At 42.4% G+C, this 25,990-nt stretch overlaps 1 protein-coding gene across 3 annotated transcripts; it reads left to right on the top strand.

Annotated features, from left to right (window-relative positions):
• The first annotated feature begins 399 nt into the window (after positions 1–399).
• Positions 400–22,796, top strand: L3MBTL2 (L3MBTL histone methyl-lysine binding protein 2). Of its 3 annotated transcripts, none has more exons than XM_035127957.2 (17): positions 400–584; positions 4,699–4,957; positions 7,036–7,169; positions 8,160–8,283; positions 8,769–8,848; positions 9,565–9,682; positions 10,834–10,968; positions 12,504–12,592; positions 15,300–15,531; positions 15,835–15,911; positions 17,138–17,242; positions 17,800–17,947; positions 18,334–18,416; positions 19,201–19,435; positions 20,101–20,166; positions 21,402–21,569; positions 21,862–22,796. In XM_035127957.2, the coding sequence occupies exons 1-17, from the start codon at positions 543–545 to the stop codon at positions 22,140–22,142; spliced, it is 2,376 nt and encodes a 791-aa protein (XP_034983848.2). In that variant the 5' UTR covers positions 400–542; the 3' UTR covers positions 22,143–22,796. The 3 variants fall into 3 exon arrangements, with proteins under 3 accessions (XP_034983848.2, XP_034983847.2, XP_060135780.1); XM_035127956.2 differs by having other exon boundaries at positions 20,068–20,166; XM_060279797.1 differs by lacking the exon at positions 400–584 and adding an exon at positions 6,047–6,113 and having other exon boundaries at positions 4,832–4,957; positions 20,068–20,166; positions 21,862–22,795.
• The last annotated feature ends 3,194 nt before the right edge of the window (positions 22,797–25,990 follow it).

Here is a 25,990-nt window from a genome sequence, read left to right as displayed (position 1 = left end):
CGAGCGCTCCTCTGCCAGATGATGTTAGCGGGTTGGGGGGCTTCCCTCCAGGACGGCTGCTGCCTGCAGGGCCGACAGACAATGGCCTGGGAGGAGGCGGTGCCTTTTTCCCTTCGAGGAACGGACTTGGCACATGGTCTGCCTTCTCTGCAAAGTAAACACCCCACTGAGAACATGAGGAGAGGCGTTCTAAGAGTGTGTTGTTGTTGTTTTTCTCCCCAACGGGTCTACAGCCTGAGTGAAAGTTGCGCCTCCTAAAAACTACAACTCCCAGAACGCTGCGCGCGGTAGAGCGAAGGCTGTCCAGTCCACACGCCAACACCCCGCCCCCTCCAGCTCTTCCGGCGCCGCGTCTTCTCTCTCTCTCTGCCCATTGGGCGGCGGCGGCGGGAGCGCGAACGATTCCATGCGTCTTGGAGGTGCGCGCGGAGGACTCCGAAGGCGACGCGGCTATTGGCGGCTCGTGCGCTCCGTGGGGGGAAGGGAGCGCGCGCCGCCTGGCCGGGCGCGTCTTGTCGCTGGCGGTGCTGCTCGGCGTCTGCATGGCCAAGAGGAGAGCCATGGAACGGGAAGGGGGCCCGGCGGTAAGTCGGTCGTGGTGGTTGCTTTGCTCGGTTAGCGACGAGGCGGCAGTGAGGGAGGGCTCCCAACTTCCTTGCTCTGGTGCCGCAATAACGTCACACCTGCCTGCCTCCTGCTTAGGGCGAGGGGCGGTGAGGGGGTGTTCCATGTCAAAACGGAAAACAGTATATTTCCCTCATAGACGGTGCCCCCTTCCGGCTAAGCAGCTCGCCCCGCAACCCGTGTCTCTCTCCCACCGCCCTTCTTGCTGGACCCCTGTGTGCAAGGAAATGCACTTTTCTTTAGCCCTAAATGGTTTCAAATAAGCTTCCTTGAAAGTTAACTCATTTGTCTTTCTCTCTTACTTTCAAAGACAGTTGCTCCTTCCTAGTCTAGCTAGGTAGGTAGATGGATAGATATGGATATTGGAAGCAATTGAATACTTGTTACTTCCTCAATCAAAAGGCGATTTTTGTAATGCTGTGTCTATTTATTTATTTTTACAAATCAGATTATATATAGTGTATTTTATAAGTCCATACACAAGTGTATTTTAGTTTAAAGAGATTCTTCTTTTCTAGGCGTTTTATATATATATTTTATTGGTTATAATTATAAATAATAAAAATCTATAGATTTTCCTTTAGGGAAAATATTTTTTGATGGGAGCCTTAATGTTACTTAAATATACTGTTATTTCTCTTTTTAGAAAACCAACATGTGGGACAAAGCTCACCCCCTCCCCAAAATGCATTTTACTCCTTCTGTGCTCTCCCCAGTATGCCTTGTTTCTAGTATCAATGCTATATTTACTTTGTATTGCGGCCCTTGACAAAAAATAAAAATAGACTGAAAGTGTTGGCCCCCCCCCCATTGAATCCATGTGAGTGATGCTCCCAACTACTGTGTGTTATTATGTGAATGATCCTGCACACATGTAAGTTTCTTTTAAGTATTGAAAGATGTATGTGGGACAGCGCTAGACCTGTTGAAAGCATATTGGCTAATTACCTCCTGGCTTTGCTCTCTGTGAAACTCACTGCTTCTTGCTTATCAAACAGCTTATTAAATTAGTAACTGGCTGCTATTAAAACTAAATGACAGGTTGCATAGTGAACAGTTAAGTAGCAATAGAATCAGAGTAACATCCAGCTACTGGTATTTGTTTGAGCACCATCAGTATAGTTCAGGAGTCGCCAGTTTTGTGCCCATGGCCGGGATAGGTCTTCCTTGGCCCCCACATGGCCCCATCCTTCCACTGAAATTAGACTGTAGTCAGTAGAATTAGTTTTGGTGTATGCTTTGTTACCTGCTGCTCATGACAGTTTCTCCAGATTGGACCCAAAGGTTGGTGAGTTCGCCAGTCTGCAATCCTGTGCAAATGTAAGAGCAAGTTCCCCTGACAACAGTGGGGCAACTTACAGTTTAAATGTATTGTAGGATCTGATCACACAATAGATGGGAATAAGGGTTGGATTTGCTAATGCAACATTGATTGGAAGATGCTAATTGGTTAGGAGTGTAAAACTGGTGATTCTTGGGATTATAGGAATGCTTTGTGGAAGAAGGTGGAGCTCAGACAGGAAATGGAATTTGATATTTATGGTGTGGTGGTTCCAGCTGTAGGGTGCGTTATGGCTGGGTGAGTAGTCGTATTGTAGGCAAAGAACTTCATGAACTCAGTAGTGATTTGGTGGCTTGCTGCGTAAATGGACTTAAATCAGTACAGCATGTTGCTTGATCCCTCACAACAAATATGCAAAAGCAAACATACATGTCCTTCCTGTTGAATAACTACTTAGTCTATAATAGCTATTTGCTGGGGCTTTATATTCATAAGCTGTAGCTTAGATTGTTTTTTTTATTCTCCCATAAACATGCATTGAACATTAGGTGGGAAATGTCCTGATGGTTATACTTGCAAAAAGTGGTTAAGATTTGACTAATCTGCCTGAAGTAATCTTTACTGGATGTGGCCAGATGTTTTTGACCCCAAATTGTAGTGGGCTACTATGGGTATCTGCTGCCTGCTTGACATTGCAGTCTTATTGAATTAGAAAGAAAAACCAAGGTGGTAGGATGTTTGACTGCACTGGCTTCCTCAGTATGTTGCTAAACTCACAAAGGTGCTTAACTTAACATCTCTTTCTGCTTCACTGTTTACCTCATGTCTTTACAGAGCTGGGCTATAGTCATGGCCACTTACCCCCAAAGTCTGCTTAACTCACTTGTTTGCTTCGCTGGGGTTCCCCTCATACATTTCTGCCTACAGCGTCCTAACATTGCTTGAATCCATGTTTCATGTGGTGATTTGGGTCAGGTTGACGGCTAGGCCCAATGGACCAGGGTATCACTTCAAATGGACTTGAGACAAGCTATTGAGAATTCTCCAGAATCCTCTGCAATATGCAGAAATTCCACAGCAGATGCTCAGGAGTTCCCTGGAGGAGGTGCATCAACATAGACAGTGTTCCCTGAAAGGGGGGGGGGAATTGGAAAATGCTAGCAAAGATTGAAGTTATGAAACATCAAAGAAGACTGAAATGATATACAGTTATATCATTCCCCCCCCCAATTATTCTAGCTTGATTTTGTATACTCCTTAGGATGTGCATCAGTTTTACTTTTTCTTCTTTTTGTGCAATTGCCCACTACTGCCACATCACTGTTTTCTGATTGTGAACTAGTGCCTATTGTAATTCATGTGGTGCTCACTAAAGACCTCAAAAAGTCAACCCTAAAATTTTGAGAGTTATCATGACTTCAGGATTAAAGATTTTAAGGCACATGATAAATGAATAGAGATGCATTTTCATATTGTTAGTCATATATATGCCACGTTCCCTAATAAACTTGGCTGGACTTGACTCTGCCTTTTTAGCACCAGTTGAAAACGCTTCCATTCTCCTGGAATTTTAACGGATATTATTTGTTTGTCCAATTAACTTTCTTTTTGTCTTCCAACACTTCCACTGTTGGAAGTGTAAAGATAAGGTGGGTGACTATTTACATTGTTGGTGGGGATGTGAAAAGATATCTAAATTCTGGGGGGAAGTGTATGAGGAACTGAAAAAGATGTTAAAATTCACGTTTAAGAAAAATCCAGAATATTTTCTATTAAGTTTGATTCCCGAAAACCTTCCGGAAGACAGGGAAAGTATTTTTCTTTATGCATGTGCGGCGGCAAGGCTGCTAATAGGACAAATGTGGAAAAAAGTAGAGGCTCCAGCAATACAAGAATGGCAGGTAAAATTAATAGATTTTATGAGCTTGGATAGAATGACGGCAGCAATTAGGAATAAGTCAAAACAATCAATTAGCAGGAAATGGGAATATGTAGAGGATTATTTTAAGAAAAAGGATATTAGAACGGAGCTAAAGATCTGTTTACTTTGAGGCAGCGCGGGGAATAATAGAGAAAGGTAATTGGATGGGGGAGAACCGTATGTTAGGGCTGATTTGTATGGATTAACAACGCAAGTAGTAGGAGTAAGTTACAGCTAAGTGGTGTGGGCAAGTTTGGAAGTTAATTTTTTTATGAAATAATAGAGTGGTAAGATTATAAATGTAATTTTGATTCGTGTTGCGTGTGTGTGAAATGTTAAAATTTTGAAATGTGATTTTATGGCAATAGAGGAATGGTTGTTTGTCTTTTGCTGTAATGTTTCTTTTAAATGTTTCAATAAAGTCTTTTTTAACAATAAAAAAAAAACTTTCTTTTTGTTAAGAACCTAAGAAGATCTCTGCTGGATCAGACCAAAGGCCTATCTAGTCCAGCATCTGATAATCTGCTTGCCCTTTTCTGCAGCTCTTCCAGTTTACTCTTCCACTTACTGTCTGAAAAATATTTTCACTTGATATTTGATATGTGTTGGTTTAAATTGTTCTAGTTTTGTTGTTGTTGTTAGCTGCTTGGGCTTAAAGGAAACATCACAGTATTGTAAATAAATATGTAATATTTTAAGGGGAGCATATTGAGGGAGTATGGGACCTCATCATTAGTGGAAGTACCGAACACTTCCTTGGCTAATAGCCTGTTCAAATGATTCCGCCTCTGATATATGTGAACTGAATGCCTCTTTCCCACCATCATGTCTGTGGGTATTTCAAATATACTCCGGTCTGTTTTGCTGCTAGTTGGAGTCTCCGGCCCCTTGCAAGGCCTCATCCTTGGAGCAGAAGAATGAGGAGCAAGAGGATGATGACTTGGATCTCTTTGGGGGTTATGATAGCTGCCGGCGTTACAGCAGCAGTGGAGAGAGTGGCAGTACCTCCTTCCTGGAAGACTCTAGTGAGAATGAAGCAGCAGATCGAGAAGCTGGGGAGCTGCCTACATTGCCTCCACAGGCCAAAATACCTACCAGCCGATTGCCAGATGAAAGTGGGTCTGAGCCAGGTACTGGTGTTTTGTGGCAAAGGAAGGCTGTAAATGATTGAATACAAAGCAGCTTTATTCTTTCTAGAGTGGGGGGTAGAGATAGTTGATGGAATACACTACATTTGGAGGATGAGCCAAAACGAAATATAATACAGTATCAGCTTTTTAATAGGGAGTGTGTGTGTGATATATTATCTCATACAGACATGAGTATTGCATATACGCAGTATGCCTAGCCATATGGTATTGCATGAAAAAACAGTGGTGTGTAAATATGGAATAATTCAAAAATTCACTACCGTATCATGCAGTTCTGCCCACTTTTTAAATCTACAGGGGCCTTGCTCCCAAGAAAACAATTTCAAACAAGCTATTTTTAAAAAGTTTGGTTAAAGATTTTGACATACATTTTCCATGAATTCAGTGCAGTTATGGAAACTTGTATGTAGAAATACTGTACTGTATGTTACAATTTGAACATTAAGTTGTATTTGAACTTTTACACTTGTTTTTAATGGTAGCTTTAAAACAACACAGCCTGAAAATATGTTCTTATTAAAAAACATGAAATTAAACAATTCAATTATTCCATATTGTTTCGCAAGCAAAGCTTCTGCCCAGAAAATTCAAATTTTGTACTCAAAATCCATTTGAGAAATAAACATTTTTTAAAAAAAAAGTACTATCTTGATAATTTTTCCTTATCGTATTCCTGGTGTTAAGCTTCTTTAGTAAGAAGGTTTGTGTTGAGAGGAGACGTTTGCAGGGCCAGACTTGTACATTTGGGGTAGTGTGTCTGAAAATCATGAAACTCCCACAAGGTGGGTTATATGTACCGTACACAGCTGAGTGTACCAGACCATATCCAGCAATTCCTCATGCTACAAACCTTTCTTGAAAATTGTGGAATGGTGATATCGCAATGGAGCTAGATAAGGTTGGGGTTACCAACATGGTGCCCCCTGCTCTCTGGTCCCTTCATCATGAGGTGGCTTAGATGCTTTCTGGTTTCCCCCTTGAAAAGTACCGGTACATAGAAGCAAAGGAGGAAGTTGAACGAATGACAATCTTTTTCACTTTCTCTTTCTACTCTGTGTGCTTTTCAAGGCTCAGATTGACAAATGAGAAGCTGAACAGAAAGTAGAGTGACCAAGTGCGTAGGAAGGATGGGGAGGTGAGCTATGGGACTGTGTGTGTATGAAAACGAAATGGCCAGGAGAGAAAGTGGGGTGCCCCAGGAGAGAGAGAAGATGGTGGCAGAGAGAGAGAGGGAGAGAGAATGTGTGCATATGTATGTATGTGTGCATATACCCAGAGGACCCAAAAAGCTAGCCATCCTTTGTGTCCAAAATGAGAGGGTGGAGTAGAGGCTCTTTCCAATCCATTAGGTCGCAGCTTTTGTGGTGGAATTTAAGTTATCAAATTCTGGCTTCAAGACAAAATTCTGCAATCAGGAGTCTGTCTGCATTGTAACACATTTCCTGTGTTGGAGCACTGCCATACAGAGGTGCTTTTGGGCAGCCTCATAGGGTGTGCTTGTGTGATGTTTGGGTCAACCTATGCAATTGCTATTGGAGGTACAGGTTCCCTCTTGAGCGCCATGCCCCCAACTTATGGAAGTAGTTTATCTCTCTGCTTTATAGTCAATTCTATGCAATGCAGTACTGTCAGCTTTGTGCTTTTTATCCAACTTGGTTGATACTCCTAGTGGCAAGTGCAATAAGTGGCACTCTCTTAACTCCTTCAGGTGTCTCTCTTTGGGATCCTAAAGCACACTATGGGCTCTGCTCTCTCCTTCTGATCCGCTAGTTGAAATGCCAGGACAAGAGCAGTTTGAATCAGTAGCAACAAGTGACCCTTTACTTTCCCCTTTGTTGCTACCTGCCCTTCTTACATGCCGACTAGCTCTAGGATTCCCCCTTGATTCACCCCTTGTTTTGGGGGTGGGTGAGACATAAATAGTTCCTCCTAGCTTTCAGGAGAAGGTGGCTCCCAGTCAACCTAAGTTTAATCATCCCCGTTGGTAGCCTTGGGCTTTTCTGATGGAACTGATTTGCTTCCTGCTGCTGAGGCCTATTGTATTTGTGCCCCCTCAGCTGTCTGTGAGATGTGTGGGATTGTGGGCACAAAAGATGCCTTCTTCTCCAAGACCAAACGTTTCTGCAGCGTCTCCTGCTCCAGAAGCTACTCTTCAAATTCCAAGAAGGCCAGCATCCTGGCAAGGCTGCAGGTGAGCAAGGCCCACTTAACGAGGCTGCTGTTTGCTAAACGAGGCATGAAAATAACAGTAAGCAGTGCTGGATGCCTGCCAGGGATATTCAAAAAGCCATTTTCCCATGAAGCAGGGACTTCAGGTGCTAGGAGGCACCTAGCAGACAGCCGCACTGGATAACTAATTATTTGGAAGCAGCTTTTGGCAGGGGAGAGGAGAGTTGGGGTTGGAAAAGCCATGCTTTCCCCATAGAATTGCACACTCACATGCACCAGCATATTAAAGATCACTTAACACAGAACAGTTGCTCTTTAACTGCTGTTTCATATTTGTAAACAGGTTACTGAAGAGGCCTAAGCAGGTAGATTTTTCTCTACCCTTTCCAATGCATGCTTTTGTGGAGTGTGATTTAAAAAACAAACATTGTCAGTGATTGTAATGAGAAGAACCTCGAAGTGGTGGTTATTTCAGATTGTCTAATCTCTCAAACACACACAATCTTGTATAAGTAAGCCTTATTTGGAATCTAATATTGTATAATTAAGAAATTGTGAATATGACACCGGGGTGGTGGTTTGTTTCAAATTTAGAATAAAAAGAGTGTGATCTTTTGCAAGCATTTCCAGTATGAGAGGAGGCACCAGAAGGGAGAAAAAGGACAGCCCCACTAGTTGACAGGGCACAGCATAGTTCAAAGATAAGAGAGTGAGTTGGAGGAGAAGAGGGTTTCCTCAAAAGAAAATGAAGGAATTGGGTCAGATACATTTGATGAGAGAAACAATAGTCTTTGAAATATCATGCCATACATCTTCAGATACAGATAACAAAGTTACTTCTCATTTAGGAAAGCTACTTATTGTACTCGTTAAAGCTGCCCTTCTGGTTTGATCCATTTAACCTGCAAATCCATCACAGACAGCAAGATTTGCCTGCCCCTTGTGTCACTGGAAGGCTATTGGGAATTAACATCTTCTTATCATTTTGTTTTGTCTTGTCACACTTTAACAGGGCAAACCACCTACGAAAAAAGCCAAAGTCTTGCACAAGGCAGCCTGGTCTGCAAAAATCGGGGCTTTTCTCCATACGCAGGGGACAGGGCAACTGGCAGATGGAACGCCAACTGGCCAGGATGGTAAGTGCTGGCAAGTGGGCAGAGGAAGTAAGAGGCTGTCACTTGCTTCAAACCTCATGGTAAATAGGAAGTTCATCAGAACCTTGCACAAAAGTATTTCTGGTTGAATAGAATATGCCAGCTGAAAGAAAAGAACGAATGTATAACCACTATAGATGTGGATGCAAGGTGAAGGAGTGCCTGCATGGCACAGAGAGAGATACTTGCGTCCCCTTCCTGTTTTTGGCCTTGTAAAGTAGTCTCTGCTTTTGGATAAGTCTAAAAACGTCTGGACTGTTCTGCACTCTCTGTAATAGATCTAGCTATTTTCTCCTTTCTGCTGGATAGAGATGTCTGAGCTCTTCGGAAACTCTCAGTGTCTTACACCAAGAGGATGATGCTCCCAATAGAAGATGTGTCCATACCTGTCCTTATCCTATTGTGGCGAATCTGTTTGCCAACCTTGAACCTTCTGTGTTGAGATGGTCTCTTGTGTTCCCTCCCAGCTCTCATCGTTGGCTTTGACTGGGGAGCGTATCTGCAGGACCATGGATGCAAGGCTGCGCCTGTTGGCAGTTTCAAACATGTGAGCACTCCCTACTTTCCATCAAGCCCATATGTGTTGTGTTGCAACAGAACCTAGGCTCCCGATAAGATAAGAAGGGTCCCCAGGAAAGTGCTCAGAGTAGCTTAATTATTTTTTTAAAACAAGAACATGAAATCAAGATGACTTTGAATACCCATATTGTAAACTGTGTGCTATGATTTCCAAATGATAAAAAGCTTACAGTAATAGTATCCTGCAAATGGATCCCAATTAGATTTGGCAATCAGCTTAAAAATATGTGAACAATTAAATTCAGTGTTGCCAGAAAGGGGAACATTTAAACAAATTGTTAGCTAACATTAAAACTAGTGCAAACTGCTATGGCCATAAAATAAGTATAAGCTGTTCTACAATAATGAGAAACATACACTGTATGATTAACAATGTTCTATTCATGGATGTGAAGGTGAACAGGAGAATGACCAACTTCAGACTCTCCGTCTAGTGTTGGAGGTAATGCCCCCTTTTCTCCCACAATCACATTTTTGCATAGAAAAGTGCTAGAGAAACGGAAGCTAACAGAGTTAAGGGCACAAAGTTCTCTGTTAAAAGCAATTTCCTCACCTGCTCATCACACATGTGTGCAATTTCACATCCATACACACACAAGCAAATGTAAATTATTCTGACAATTTGCTATTCTTTCTATGCCTCCCTGTTTTTCTGCTTCAATCTGTTCTCCACTCCATCATCAGGTGCCTCTTTATGATCAGTGGGAAGATGTGATAAAAGGGATGAAGGTAGAAGTGTTAAACAGTGATGCTGTGCTCCCCAGTCGTGTGTATTGGATTGCCTCTGTTGTTAAGATTGCAGGTGGGTCTCTTGAGGGGGATAACAGAAAAGAGTAATTTACTTTCCTTATTGTTATTTGAATGTACATCTGCTTCCATCTGGAGACTTGAGGCAGGCAACATATTTAAAAGGGAATAAAAGCAACACTATTATAAAACGTTATTTACGGTACTTACTTTTTAACACTGATACACAGCTATTCAAGCAGGTTTCAGATCTATTGCTCAAAATATAATTTAATTTGAAAACTTGCATTAAAAGCATTTTTGATAAAAGCAGCCCTAGAGAAGTAACAGAACAGTGAATTAGCAGCACAGTAATGGAAGGCTCTCTTTTCCTTTTCAGAATGGGATATTTTAGCTTGTCTTTTAAAAGGACAGCAGAGAGGAGGCTGCATGCACCTCTTGTGGGAGGGCATTCCAAAGAATTGGGGCTGCAACAGAGAAGGTCCTGCTTATTGTAGAGAATAAGCTCACCTCCACAGTAGTTGGAATCTGTAACAAGGCCTTATTAGTAGATCTCAATTTGCTAGGGAAGTTCATTTGGTAGTGCAAGTGGGTAGTGCAAGTGCTAGAGCAGTGGTTTCCCAACCTTTTTGGTATGGTGACTCTCAAGCCCAAATTTACCTGGCATGGTAGGTGACCCATTGATTTATTGTCAAATGAATTTTGGACCTCAGATCTTTGGCAGCCACCAGTTTCATGCATTTTAACTGCAAGTTTGCCTATTTTATTACCACTGCTTAGGACATCCCAGTAAAAACAATAAAGCTTGTGACCCACTTGCAGGTCATAACCCACAGTTTGGGAAACATTGTGCTAGAGCACTGGTGGAATAGGCTTCCAGACCTGCCATGCTGTACTGTGTCCCAACCCAGGGTTCCAGATGGGCCTTGAGAGCAGGGCATAACTGTAAAAGATTTGGGGAGCTGAATTAGGACACTAGGCTATCTTTCCAGCTGGCAGAGTTATTCAGGCTGTGGAGCAACTTCCTATAAAACAAGTGGTAGAATCCCTGTGGTTGGAGGCATCTAATGGTCCATACACTGAGAACAGAGTTTGTCTTGAAGGAACTGTTGCTATAGTGATCAGAAAAGGAGGGTGACAGTGTTCAAGATGCAATAAAATGTTCTCTTGTTTTCCTTTTCTGTCTCCAAAAATCAATCCTTGCAGGATACAAGGCACTGTTACGTTATGAAGGCTTTGAGAATGACTCTAGCAGTGACTTTTGGGTCAACTTGGGTACTGTGGACGTTCACCCTATTGGCTGGTGTGCTGTTAACAGCAAAATCCTGGTGCCTCCCCAGTGTAAGTGTCTTTGAGTCTTGCCCAGCTTTGGGGGTTTATTTAACTCACAATTTGCATCATTGCCCTTTCTCAAGTTGGATGATTCCCATTGGATCTAGTGACTATTAATCCTAAATGCTGCACACTGGAATACATTGGGGCATTAGCAAAAAGTTATCAAATTGCATGTATGCTTGTAAATTTGAGAGTTCTTACAATATGACCATTTTTGTTTAGGGGACTGAGAAAGCAAAGATGAAGGAGAAATGTGTGTATTGGTATTGAGGAGGGGGGCTTTCTAGGCCAAATAGTCCAACCCCTTGTTCTAGATGACTGTCCCACTAGGATGTGTCATTTTAGGGGGTAAAACATTTTTTTTTTTGCAAAATTCTTCAGAAAGCAGTGTTAAAAATGTGTTTTTGAGTGTGAGGAATTAAAATCTGCTAATATTTTTGTGATTGGACAACATTTAGCTTAGCAAGTCTACAGTTGATGAAAAAAACGCATAAACTGCTTTTAAGAAAACCAAAGAAATTTAATTTTACTTCTGAAAGTGTCAAGTAATGCCTAATAATAATGTTGATGACAATAAAAATATTAATGTATAATATAACCATAAGTACTTGGCAATCATTTTTAATTATCTCTGTGCAATTTTACACACATTCTATGTACCATGCAAAACTAAATTATATTAATTTAACCAAAATGTCTTTTGAATTCCCAAGTCATGTTACAACTTTTTAGCACCCCTCATTTTCGAAAAGTTGGATGGCCATTTGTCGTGGGTGCTTTTGTTGAAATTCCTGCATTGCAGGGGGTTGGACTAGATGACCATGAGGATCCCTTCCAACTTTACAATTATATGATTCTATGACCTTTAAAGCCCTTTATTGCTCAGGACCACAGTGCCTCAAGCACCACCTCTCCCCATATGAACCAGCCTGGATCCTACAAACTTTTGAGACATTTTACTGTAAAAGCAACTGATAAATGAAATAAATAATAATAAATAGTTATTGCAGGTCGGATAATTTAACTACTTGTAGTGCAGAACTTTCCCTTGTCAATGCACTTCAAGGTGATCTGTAGTCGCCTCTAAAGTTTCCATCAAAAATCTAGAGCCTGTTCAGGGTGGTAGTATGTTGAGACTTAGATGTTGCTTATGCTTTTGTTGAAAGACTACAGTGTTTGAAGGAGCAAAGCAAGTTGCTGCAGGTAATTTTTGGGGTGAGTGTAAACTGAAAGGAGGCTTTAAGTTTAACCAGAGAAGAAGAAAAATGAGGAAATCCCTGTGTTTTATTCTTCTGCAGGAATGAAAGGCGTGCTAAGTTTATTTTTTAATTATATGAAGATCATTATCCCAGCCTTCAACCATATATGTAATACTGAGGGCAATTTATAGCAGTTTTTAAAAAATCACACTTTTATAATAAAACAACAGTACTGTATTGGACACCGAAACAGATACAACTAAGACAGTCATAATGGAGAAAAACTAAATTCTCAGATCAAAACTATTATTTACCTGGGCAATCTTATACCTCTTTGTACAGCCATCCATTCAAAGTACACCGACTGGAAGGGATATCTCATGAAAAAGCTTGTGGGAGCCAGGACTATCCCTGTGGATTTTCATATAAAGGTGAGGGAAAATATCTCCCCCCCCCCAATCCCCCTGCACACAGAGGAAAGAATCAAGGCCTTTCTACTTATCCATTCTTCCAGTAGCCCAACCTGGTGCCCTCACCATGTGTAGAAATACACCACCCATCGTCCTTGACCATTGCTCATGCTGGCTGAGGCGAATGTGAATTGTAGTCCAAATGTACATAGAACACAAAGTCGGAGGCTGCAGCAGCCCGTTTAGATTTAATATGGGCTGCAAGCCATGCTGGAGCCTATCTCTGTCCGGAAGGCCTGGTGATACTTGGTGATAAGGGAAAGACACTTCTACAAGTTCCACACCGTACACTTATAGCACTCTTATAGCATTTCAACACTCACGGCTTCCCCCAAAGAATTTTGGGAACTGGGAGGGTGCTGAGAGTTGTTACGATACTGCCCCTCACAAAGCTACAAAACCCAGAACCCTTAACAAACTACAGTTCCCAAGAACCCCTGGGAGAAGTTACTGTTAAAGTGATATGACAGTGCTTTAAATGCATAGTGTGGATGTGAATGCAGTGCATTGGAATACACAATGTGTTTCAGGACTGAGCTTTTCCTGGGATAAGCAGCATAGCATAAAGTTGGTAGAATTTTCTTCAGAGTGTTTGGGTTCTGCCCAGAGCATTGTTTGATAGACATGAACAGAATGTGTTAGCTGTAATCTCCCCCATTCATGACACGATGTCCTTCAGTTTAAAAGACTTTTAAATAAAGAGCAATTAAAGCCCTGCTGTTTGGTCTGTTGCCTTCACTAGCTCACCTAAAAACTCGATTTAGCTATATTTGCTTTTGGGGGGAGGCGCCCCCTGCTGGCACATTTTAGAAAGCATCTTTGGCCTGAAGGGATTTTTCTTCATAATCTGTGCCTCTGAATAGTGAGATGGCGGATTGAGGAAGAGCTCTTGCAATTTTAGCTTCCACATTTAAACAGGCACGAACCAGTGATGCAGAGTTGGAATCACTAAGCAGTCTTGATTAGTCTCTTCAGAATGTACTTTGTGAGAGGGTAATTAGTGTTATACTTCATTATGCCTTCCTCTCCCTCCCCCCTTTTACGAGGCTGCCTTGGCTAGAGATGGTATATTGGGCTGTTAGGGGCAAGGAGACTTTCTCTTGGGGGAGACCCAGTGAGTTACTGCTTCTGGGTCATATCAAGGCTGCAATTCTTTGCACGTGTGCTTCCACTGCAATCTGTTGGATCTGCTTTTAATAAATACGGGTAGGATCAGGCAGAAGGTCATTGATTAATAATAATAATGCTTTGTATATATATATTTTCCCTCCAGAGCTTTTTTAAAGTTCAGAGTGCTTCTCATATATTATCTCAGTAATCCTTACAACAGATAATACCAAATGTTAGCCATGCTCAGAGGAGACCCACTGAAAACAATGGGCTTAGGTCCATTTGTTTCAGTAGGTCCACTCTGGGTATGAGTTAGTTGGGTATCCCCCCAGTCACATTGTATCTTTTATCATTAAATAATTTTATTAATTTTCAAGAAGGCCAGCATCATTGTAAAGTAGGTCAGTTATATCCACATATGGCAGATTTGCGCAGGGGACACGAGAGTCTGGTTTGCAAAGTTCATGCCAGAGTTGCGATTTACACCAGGACTTCCTGGTTCGTAGCTCCACCTCCTGGTTTACAGCACTATGTTGGCTAAATCTGCTTCTGCCAGAGATGTGGGGCATGAGCCCTTAACACAGAATATGAATCCAATGAAGGTTCTGGAATTTTGACTGAGACTCTCCCCCCCCCAGAACAGTCAGTGTGGTATTAGGGTACCTTGGGCAAGTCTCTCTCTCTCAGCCTTGCCTGCCTCACTGGGTTGTTGTGAGGATAAAGGGAGGTAGAACCATGTATGCTGCCCTGAGCTTTTTGAAGAAAGGGCAGGATACAAATTAATAAATCAGGTTAGATTGTGGTTTTATTTATATAAATGCTCTGGGCTACACAAAAGGGGGCAATGGGGACATTCACATTTCATGGTATATAATAGTTAACGGTTTAGCATGAATGCACAGATGGCTCCTGCTTTACTGCTTCTTGAGCAGGGTCAACAAACCCTGGCCCCGGCTTAATACTGCATCTGAACTGGGGATTCAGATCTGGACTCAAATCAAATGAGTCCAGAAGCCAAAATTTATTCAGATGTATCGCTGAGCCAAGGACCATGGTTCATGACTCCCACTCGTGCTAGAAAAGGAGCAAAGTGGGAGCCATGTCTGCATTCATGTTGTTGTTTAGTCGTTTAGTCGTGTCCGACTCTTCGTGACCCCATGGACCATAGCACGCCAGGCACTCCTGTCTTGCACTGCCTCCCGTAGTTTGGTCAAACTCATGTTCGTAGCTTCGAGAACACTGTCCAACCATCTTGTCCTCTGTCGTCCCCTTTCTGTCGTCTGCATTCATGCTAAACCATTAACTATGGGTGTATGACCTGGGCTACTGAAAGTGTTTGGAAAAACCCAATCTGAATGGATGGCCGAATGCTTTTATGTTGACATGGAAGCTTCAGCAATTGGGTGGGTGGGGGTTGGATTCATGCGGCATCCCATGTTTAAGAAGAACTGCAAGGCTGCACTCTAGAGGAGGAAGTGTAAAAGTGCAGAGAGTTGCGCAATCTCTGTGGTGGAGGGCCATGGAAGGCAGCAGATCATCTCTCTCCTTGTTTACTCAGATGACTGAGAACATGAAGTATCCCTTCCGCCAAGGCATGAGACTGGAAGTGGTGGACAAGACCCGTGTTTCTTGGATACGTGTGGCTGTCGTGGACACTGTGATTGGTGGCCGCCTGAGGCTTCTCTATGAAGACGGGGACAGCGTTGATGATTTCTGGTGCCACATGTGGAGCCCCTTAATCCACCCTGTTGGCTGGTCTAGAAGGGTTGGCCATAGTATAAAGAGAACGGGTGAGGATTTACATAGGAGAAAAACTACTCTTCTACTTGAAGTATATATTTTAACCTTTCAGATTGTTGCAGATATAATGTATTCCTTCTTTTTAATGAGATTGGAGCGCATGGTGTGTTATTTTACAGTTTTTAAGACGATGAGAATGGTTGAAATGCATGCTGTGGCAAATAAACTATTTTTAAATGGAAAAAGAAGAAGAAGAATTTTCCTTGCCAAAAGATGACCGCTAGCTAGCAAATCCAAGATTTCTCGTTTCACTATTTCATACTTTCAATATCCTTTTATGTCTTTGCTGGAAGAAAAATCTAATGACATGGCACAACACCCTACCTTCCGGAAGATCTACTGCGATGCTGTTCCATATCTCTTCAAGAAGGTGGGAAAGGTTTACGGTCTCTTTCTTTTCTTTGGTCTCCAAGTGAGATGGGATTTGCACCATTTGTGGGATTGTAGTTTATTGAGCTCTTGAAATCTCTCTCTTGCCCTGCAAGGGACTAGCTGTTGTAGCGCCCAAGGAGCTCAGTGTTGTATGAACCAGTCGGGGGGGGGCCTTCTCTGTGGTGGCTCTCCATGGAATCACTTTGCCCTAGAACTGAGACAGGCACCAGTACTGTTGGTGCTTCAGCACCTTCTGAAGTGCCTCTTCCCAAACTTTTGCTGATGTTTAGTTCTTTATAGTTTAGTTCTGTGTACCTCCAGGAGCATCTCCACACCCATTGTTCATCCCAGACATTGATGTCCAGCTCTGAGGGCCTTCTGTTGATTCTCTCACTGCGAGAAGTGAAGTTACAGGGAACCAGGCAAAGGGCCTTCTCAGTAGTGGCACCCACCCTGTGGAATGCCCTCCTGTCAGAAGTCAAGGAAATAAACAACTATCTGACTTTTAGAAGATCTCTGAAGGCAGCCCTGCATAGGGAAGTTTTTAATGTTTGGTGTTTTACTGTGGTTTTAAAATTTGTTGGAAGTTGCCCAGAGTGGCTGGGGCAACCCAGTCAGATGGGCAGCAATAGAAATAAATTAGTAGTAGTAGAGGAGGTATTGTTAATTTGCCCTCAATCGCTGCTGCATTTTATTTTTCAAAGATTTAACACTGTTTTACTTTGCTTAATGGATTGCTGTCTCTTTTCTGTTGTGCTTTGGGGTGCTATTTAAAAGACAATACAGTACACGAATAAACAAATTACAGTGTTGAGCTATTAGGGATAGGATACAGGACCTGGGTGAGTTGAAAGCAAAGCAGGGATGGCTTGCAGCAAAAATATGAGGAAGACTTTCTGTGGTTGGAAAGAGTCATTCCCCTATTGAAGGACTAGACCTTGGAGGAAGCTTAAGCAATGGGAGATTTTGTCTTTCCCTTTATCATGTTTATCCTACTTAGCCTTGCAACCGTGCTGTGACGTAGGTCACTGCTGTTCTCGCGTATCAGGTAATTAACTGAGAACAAGAGTGCTGCTTCCCCAAGGCCAGCCAGCAAAGCTGGAAAGCAATTTGAACTCCTACGCCCCAGTCACCAGGGTCAGTCTTTCTAGTTACCCACACATGTCCCTGCATGTGTTTTACTTCTTTATCACCAACTTCTTTCTCATCCGTAATCTGTTCCAGGTGCGTGCTGTCTACCCAGAAGGTAGCTGGTTTGAGGAAGGCATGAAACTGGAAGCCATTGACCCTTTGAATATGGGCAACATTTGTGTGGCTACGGTCCGTAAGGTATTCCGGTTTGAAAAGAGGGAGCGGCTGCTTCAGCCAAGCACAGCGCTTTGCACCTTGGGCTTTCAAGGAATTGGGAGTCAGACTTTGAAGGAAGAAAGGAAACACTTTGGGGTTGTTGTTTTTTAACAAAGAAGTAGTGTATAAATTTTTATGAAATAAAAAATTAAGGCTCTGGTTTATATACTTTAGAGCCAACTTTTTTGGGCCAGTGGGCAGATTTCAAATTTTGAGAAAATGTTGGAGGCAACAGTCACAAAATAGCGGCTATGTGCTATGAGTCTGCTTTTTAAAAATCTAATAATGCTTGTACAGTGTTGACGTGATGTTCAAATCACGCACGTGTGAGTGCAGATCTTGGTTTCTGAAAGAAAAGCAAGTTATAAATATTTTTAAAATAAATGAGTGAGAAAAGTAAGAGGAAAGTATGTTATATTTAGGCACTTAAAACCATAGAGTGCTCCAGCTCTCCTCTCTGTTGAGTTTAGAAACTGCTGTTATGAAATACTTTAGAACAACCTTCAGGGTCGCTTTCTCACCCCTGGCCTGTCTTTCAGGTCCTTTTAGATGGGTATCTTATGATTGGCATTGATGGCGCAGCCTCTGAGGATGGTTCTGATTGGTTCTGCTACCATGCTTCCTTGCACTCCATTTTCCCTGTCAATTTCTGTAAGCAGAACAACATTGAACTGACACCTCCGAAAGGTGAGGACCCCAAGCTCTCTTTCTCTTTGCTGGCTTCCGTGGCAGATTAAGCTCCTTCCCTGCAAAATAGAATGCTAAGAAAAACTTGCTTACATTAGACTATTAGTGTGAAACCAACATACTCTGTTCATCCTTTCCTGCCTCTGCACTCCTCTGGAAACAAGAACTACTTGGTTTTCTGAATAGCATTGTGTTCTGTCTGATCTCCACTCTGGAAAGCAAACATTTGCTTTGCCCCACTGTGGCTGGCATTGGCTGCTTCTTGGGCAAATATGTGCAAGGGGACAGACAATAACTTGCATGCTTCTCCTGCTCCTTCTGGTTGTGGTGTTTATGGGGGGGGGTGTTTCATTCCAGTAACCCCCCCCCTCAACTTCATACTTCAGGGCATGATGCCAAGACCTTCAATTGGACAAGCTATCTAGAAAAGACCAAGTCAAAGGCTGCACCAGCACATCTGTTCAACCTGGTGAGTACCATGTGGGAGGGCAAGTTCTCAAAGGCCACCAGCATCCCCCCAAACTAGTGGCTCTGTTGTTGAGAAGCAAATGGCCTTATGAGAAATGCTATTAGATACAGTGCAGTGCAGATGCAAGCATACTGATGAAATTTTGTGTAAAGTGTTTCCCTGAAGCTACCGAAAATGGCTATCAGATTTATCAAGGGATGTGAATGGCTTCCCTAAGTGGAAAGGTCCAAGTGTCTGGGATATTTCAGTCTAGATAAGGAAGTAAGATTCATTTTGTACATAGAATTTCAATGATCCAGGCTGGACAGAGCCTCACTCTTGACAGTGTGCTTTGCTGAAAAGAGATCAAGAAGACTGCACTCTGTGGCACAGTCAAATCTCTCATTTATAACATGGGCATTGGTACTGCTAACTTACATGCATAGGGCTCCCCCTCCCCTTCTCCCTGGTCTACATTCATTCCTTATCTCATTACAAATATCATTTCTGGACACCCACACTGTCCCTCAACTTGAACTGCTAAGCTTCCCCAGTAGAATTGGCTATTTATTAATTAAAATATTTATATAATAAAAAATGTTTTACAGCTGTGTGTGTGTGTTTGTGTGTGTGTGTGTGCATACGCTTAAAAATGTAAAATCAGAAAGCATTCTGCAGAATTTGGATTTCTGAAAACAATAACGTTGAGTGCCTTCAAGCAAGCAAGCAAGCAATAAAGCATGCAGCCCTCATGGATGTATATTATTATCTGAGGTTGGGTATATCGTGCTGCTCCTTTTCCCAGGATTGCCCAAACCATGGCTTCAAGATGGGTGCCAAGCTAGAAGCAGTAGACTTGATGGAGCCCAGGCTTATCTGTGTGGCCACAGTGAAGCGAGTGGTACATCGGCTTCTCAGGATACACTTTGATGGTTGGGACAGCGAATATGACCAGTGGGTGGACTGTGAGTCCCCAGATATCTATCCTGTGGGCTGGTGTGAGCTGATAGGCTACCAGCTACAGCCCCCAGTAGCACCAGGTAAGAGAATGTATCTTCTTTTCATCCAGCATCACCAGTTTCATTCAAGGTCTGTTAGTGGCAATCTAACCTATTGCTATTCTTTTTACTTCCCTTATGAGAAAGAGGTACCTTCCATGTGACCCACCCTATGTCTTTATTTCATAGGAAACCTGGACATGTTAAAGGCTGGGAACCAGACTGGGCAGGTTCAGTAGTTGATGAGGAATTGAAGCTGAAATCAAAACAACAGGAGCTCCCTATTTGGGGGGGGGGGGGTTTAAGCAGAAATGGTCGTTAAACTGATTCTGCTCTCAGTACCAGCTCCATATACATGCAGCCCATTAAGTGAGGACTAGAGCAGCCTTTTGGCTTTTCCTCTACCTTTGAATTACCTTACTCGGAGCCGCTAACGTTCTTTAAAAGATGAAATCATTGTGAGGCCCCAGAATAAAATGTACAAATGTAGCAAACTTGTGGGCTTGCGGGGGACTAGACAGAAAATTGTCCTTCTCTGTCTCCTCTACCTTTTTATACAAAGTGTTCCGAGCTTGTTAAACTGGGAACTAATCATGAACCCTCCTGCTTGGAAACCTTATGCAGCTGTGTCTTTATACTTAGCTGCTGCTTAACGTTTCCTGTGTCCTGTGTAGTTTCTGATTGTAGATCTGTTTCCTCGGTGGCAGAGCCTATGTCACCAGTGCCAGCTAAGGAGATGCCGAAGAAGAAACGGAAGCCATATGGAAGGAAAAGTGAGTGGCAATTGAAACAACCTTGTCTCTATGATTCATCTTAATAACAAAGCAAATATTGCAAGGTTTGATCCTAAGGCTTCCTGCAGATAGTATGCTGCCCAGAACTACCAGTGCACATGCAAGGAACATTAAGGTACAGAAGGTGGGGGGTGGAACCTTTGCCTGGACTATCTTCTGTGAGGATGGCATTGCAAAACGGAGTAGCTTGAAATGTGGATGATAAGACTGTCTGACAGGACATGAAATGGACTGCCTCATCATTAGCTTGTGCCTTGTCCCATGCATTCTTGCGAATCACCGTAAGCTGTCACTATTGGAATTGGGATTCTCGATTGGATGGACCACATATATGACTTGGCTCTATGTCAGGAATGAGGAACCTGTGATTCTTCCAAGTTTGTTGCACTACAATTCCCATCATCCCATTGTCCCTCTGTCACCCAACCTGAGCCTTAAAGGAGCATGCCTTTCTTATGCTGCCAGTGAGGATGGCTTGCTGTGAATAGGGCTCTTCTCTGTAATACCCAAGGTCCTTCTACATGGAGGTGCCAGGTGACAGAATCAGGGACCTTGTTTGTACAGAACATGAGCTATGGCTCTTCAAGAATTGTGGCTACAACAATTGTGTTTGAAACCCTGAACATCTCTTACTAAGAGTGTCTCTGTTAACATGGTGGGAAATGAGCTCTGGCTGAATATCAGATGACTTTAGTGGGCTAGGTGAACCATTGGCCTGATGGCGAACGCCTTACGTTTCTATTGAACTGGCCAACTAAATACTGTAGACTAAACATATGAGAGCCAGTGTGGTGTAATGGTTAGAGTGCTGAACTAGGATCTAGGAGACCGGGGTTCAAATCCTCACTCAGCCATAAAGCTCATCTTGTAATTTAAGCTAAACCAAAATGACTATCAGTAGCACTTGTGTCAGTGTTGTAACGGTGTGTTTAGAGAACTGTTTGATTGTTCAGCATCCTGTTAAGTTCAGTGAGTGGCCTAACCTATCTTGCGAGATTCCTATGAGTCTTAATTCTAGCTCTCTTTGAAGTAGTCAGTAGTCTTGAGTAATTTCAGCTGCACTGAGAGCTCACTTGACTGAATGCTGCTGCCATACCAAAAACAAACAAACAAAACAAAACAAAACAAAAACTTAACAAGAAGATGTTAATATAAGAAGCAAAACAGCCACAAAGGTGGGTTTTCTTATAACTGCCTTTCTTCTGTATACAAAGGGAAGAAGATGACTGCTAAAGCCCGTTCCATCAAGAAAGCAGCAAAGAAGACGGCTGCCCCTGAAGTAAAGAAGAAAGCACAGGCTGCCAAGAAAAGGACTGCCCCTAAAGCAAAGGAGGGCACACAAACTGCAAGCAAGACCTCACTGAAACCAGCTTCTGATGAAAGTATGTTAAAAGGGGTGTCACTTGCGCCTGCTTTTTTGCTGCCCCCCCTCCAGTGGGATTGGAGATGGGAAGGTGGTGGTTGTGTAAATTAGCTATTTTCCTGCTCACCATTTCCAGTGCAGAATCTGTTTGCTGTTGTAGGAAACTCCAGTCACAGGTCTCCCAGCCTTGGTATATATAGATGTAATTTACCACAAGCTTTTGCTATTGTTTATTTCTTACTTGTGTATGTGCATGCTCTGAGGATTGTGTCCTGCAATGTGAATGTAGCCCCTCTCTCTGTTTCTTGCAGTTGTTGCTGTGGAGGTGAAAGAAGAAATTCTTGACGATTCAGCAATGGAACTTGAAGCCCCACCGCTACCAGTACCAATCAGCTGTTTAAAGGTTGAAGATATGGACACGGAATCCCCATTGAGTCCTATGCCAGGTGGCTGCTTAAAGGATAAGGATATTGAACCAGGAGCTCCAGCAAGCTCTGTGCTGCTCAGCTGCATAAAGGATGAAGTCATGGAACCAGAAGCTCCAGCAAGCCCAGTATTGATCAGTTGCTTGAAGGATGAAGATGTAGACTAAAGCTTCATGTGACAAAGTGACTTGATGTTCTTTTGCCACAATCCTTGAAGAAATTAGGAAATTGCTGGCCTCATTTGCGGGGCCATGGACCACAGTTTATAAAGCTGTAGTTTTTAAATAGTTGATGGATCACCTCAAAAGAAAAAAGGAAATCTCTCAAAACAAATTTCATTTAATTATGTAAAAAGGCAAGCCCACTATGCCTTTCTGACTGGCATGGCAGGAGCCAAGGATGAACTTCTGCATTTCAGATCTCTTTAGGGAGGTACTTCCAGTCTTTTTAAACTTGCACCAATTGAGCCAGAATCTAGATAAGTGCCAATAAAATACAGAACCACATCCATGGTATTGGGAAGAGGCGAGAAAACTGTGAGTTGCACTTCTGCTCTCCCAAATTATCCCTGTCTTCCTCTGTGCTACATTGTTTCTTCCTGCCATTTTGGCCACAGAGTCTAAGAAGGCACAGGACATATGAAATCCAATTACATGTGAGCCCAATGCACTTTGGATCATCCCAATTTTCCTCTGTGAGGAGTAGGAGTATACACTTGCCCCCTCCCCCTTTGTACTATGAACAGAGTAAATCAATTCTTTGACAATAATGAGAGGAGAAAAATGTATTGCAATCCTTTCTGTAAATAAAACCATGTGTTTATTTCTGTAAATAAAACCATGTGTATAATCCTTTTCACTTTTATAAAACTACTAGCTGTTCCCGGCCACGCGTTGCTGTGGTTCAGAAAGAGAAAGCAATCATTCCCCCCCCCAAAAAAAACACGTTTCTATAGCAGGGTGGGTAGACTTACGACTTGTTGGTTCTGCTGAGCCTTTTTCTTTCTGTTAGCTAGAACTCAAAAGACCTAAGAACCATAGCCAGGTGCAAATGACAGATAGGAAGAATTAAAGAATAAGGTCCCCTTGAGCACATTTTGAGACTAGGAATGTGACCAGAACTGGGCTGAGCTCTTAACAGAAGCTTAATTTAGGTAGAAAAAATCATTTTGTTGTTGCCATTGTTAACAATTGGGAGTCAGAATCCCTTGTCAGTCTTCTGCAAATCAGCCAGAGATCTGTGGATTCTGATCTAACTTCTGCACTGCCCTAATGTAAACCATCTTTATCAAGCATCCTTGTCACTCTTCTGACTCTGGGCATTTTGATGGGCCCCAAAGTCAGCATGTTTCTCCCGCCTTGGCCTGAAATGAAAGAAGGCTGTTGGGTGGGGACTTGAAATGTGGACCATCCCTGTCGGCCTCCTCATTCCCAAGGTTCTGGTGAGGTGACTGTAGTTTTTCATCTCCTTCCTCAACAATAAAGGTGTAGAGTAGACTGTACAGGGAGAGTCCTGATCTAACCGTATATTTTTGTACAGACTCTACCCATCTTCTACCAACTTTCTCCTTGCAGAAAGTAAGTCTGTGCTTTCTAACATCAGGAATGAAAGTAAATCTCATTTTTATAAATTAAAAAAGAATAAAACTAAATCTACACACGCTAGAGCTGTAACTGAAGTGTTTATATTTTAGCTTTATTGATATGATGCTTATATAGCCATATAAAAAGAGCTTGCTTCTATTTATATTTCCCACACACATAATTCTTTGTGCATTTAGTTACATGTAGGAAACAGCCCTGAAGCTGTGGGGGAGTTTTCGTTTTGATTTCAATGTCATTAAGTTGTGGTACCTCCTGTTATTCTTTACTAGAGTGACATTTAAGATCTGTCTCTTACATTGCACTGGCAATGCACTCCCTTCTAAGAATATGAATTCGGAAGATCTGGAATGGGGGAAATTTGACCTTCCTTGTTTTGTTGCTGTAGCTGCCGGCATCCCTTACAGATGACAGCCATAGTCCAGCAATGGTCCCTGGTGTGGTTAAAAGTGGCCTAAGCCTACCGTATGAGAAACTGTTCTGAGAAGCAACAACTACCCGATTTACATTCACAGGAGCACCCACATTGCCACTATGAACCAGTCTTAAAATTCTCACCAGGAGAGCAGATGGGCCATGGTATATCTGGGGTTGCCATTTGAGAAAACATTAATAATGACACTTCTAATTCTTCTGCTAAGCTGATACCTTGTGAAATAATGGTTGGAATAAATACTGGCCATCCCCCTGCAATGGCAGCTTCCTGGCATTTAAATCATGCCCATTACTTAAGTGTGTTTTCCCATCATCCTGGTGTTTTAAAAGCCCCTAGGAGGAAATGTCACTACTTCCCTGGGCAACTTGTTCCATTGTCTGATGCTTCTTAAAGTGAAAAGGTGCTTCCTGATATGCGGCTTTCAGCTGCTAACTATAGCATGGATGCTTAGAAAGAAGTCATTTTGCAAGCAAAGGAACTTGCTTTTGAAAAAAGCATGGTTAGGATAAGGCTGTAAATCTGCTGTGCTACAACTTGCCCCCACTGTTGCTTTTGTTTCCTGCTGTGAAATGCGTGATTTCATTTTTGTTTGGAGACATCTTGGTTCTTTGGAACCATCTTATCCCATGGTTCTTTCAATGCACATTCTTTTGCTATTGCGTCAAATCCCCCATATTTTGTCTCTTGTAAACTCTTTGCAGCCTCCAGAGATAACTCCAGAACACACCAGAGATAAGAGGCAGTTTAACCTTGGGAAGAGCATTGGTTGCTTACAGATGGTGAGCTCCTAGCACTACCCAATTATTGCTCTTCTGTGGTAAGCTATGCTAGATTTCACAACAAATTCCTCAACTCTGAATTGCAAAATTCTGTATATAGTGCGAAAGGCTATTGGCGTAGTAGAGCATCAATGCATAAATTTGGCAAACTGAATACAATGAGTAGCAGAAGACAAAGACTTAGCCAAATTGTAAAGGTAAAGGGACCCCTGACCATTAGGTCCAGTCGTGACCGACTCTGGGGTTGCGCGCTCATCTCGCATTATTGGCCGAGGGAGCCGGCGTATAGCTTCCAGTTCATGTGGCCAGCATGACAAAGCCGCTTCTGGCAAACCAGAGCAGCACATGGAAACGCCGTTTACCTTCCCGCTGTAGCGGTTCCTATTTATCTACTTGCATTTTGACGTGCTTTCGAACTGCTAGGTTGGCAAATTGTAGCTTAGTCCAAATATTCCAATGCTTAGAAAAAGCATCATGAGAGCATTAACTTTAATAACTAATATACTTCACAAAGTCAACTTTCTAACTATCTCCTCTAACAGAAACTGCTGTTTCTACTTCAACAAATGCTGTGGGTTCTTTTACAATTTAGCAAAGATGCAGAAACAGCACACAGTTCAGCTGTGGGCAAAAAATTCAACAACCTTGATAAAGCTTTACATTACGTATGTATAAAAATAAAAAATCCTTCCAGTAGCACCTTAGAGACCAACTAAGTTTAGTATCTGAAGAAGTGTGCATGCACACGAAAGCTCATACCTACCGGTATGACAAACTTAGTTGGTCTCTACGGTGCTACTGGAAGAATTTTTTATTTTTATTTTGACTGCGTCAGACCAACACGGCTACCTACCTGTAACTAGTATTATGTATGTATGTATGTATGTATGGCAAGCTCTTAATATTTTTAAGCCCTTGTTAAATACAGACTGGAAAGTGTGCATGACATGTCTGGCTAAATCATGGTGACAAGAGGAGTACTTGGTACCTTGCACTACTTCCAGACTAGCAGAATAAACTATAGAATATTTAAGTGTGCACATTTGCCTATACAAGTATCTTTGGAGATTTCAATCATGCTTAGTGCATGATTATACAGACAGGTATAGCATAACGTACTGCTCCACTTGCCTGCCTCTTTAACATCTAAGATTGACTCTTGGTATAATGATCAAGTATTCCTTTGAAAATGTACCTTT

This window comes from Zootoca vivipara, chromosome 10, assembly GCF_963506605.1.
Source record: "Zootoca vivipara chromosome 10, rZooViv1.1, whole genome shotgun sequence".
Taxonomy (NCBI): domain Eukaryota; kingdom Metazoa; phylum Chordata; class Lepidosauria; order Squamata; family Lacertidae; genus Zootoca; species Zootoca vivipara.
This window is presented reverse-complemented; position numbering and strand designations above follow the sequence as displayed.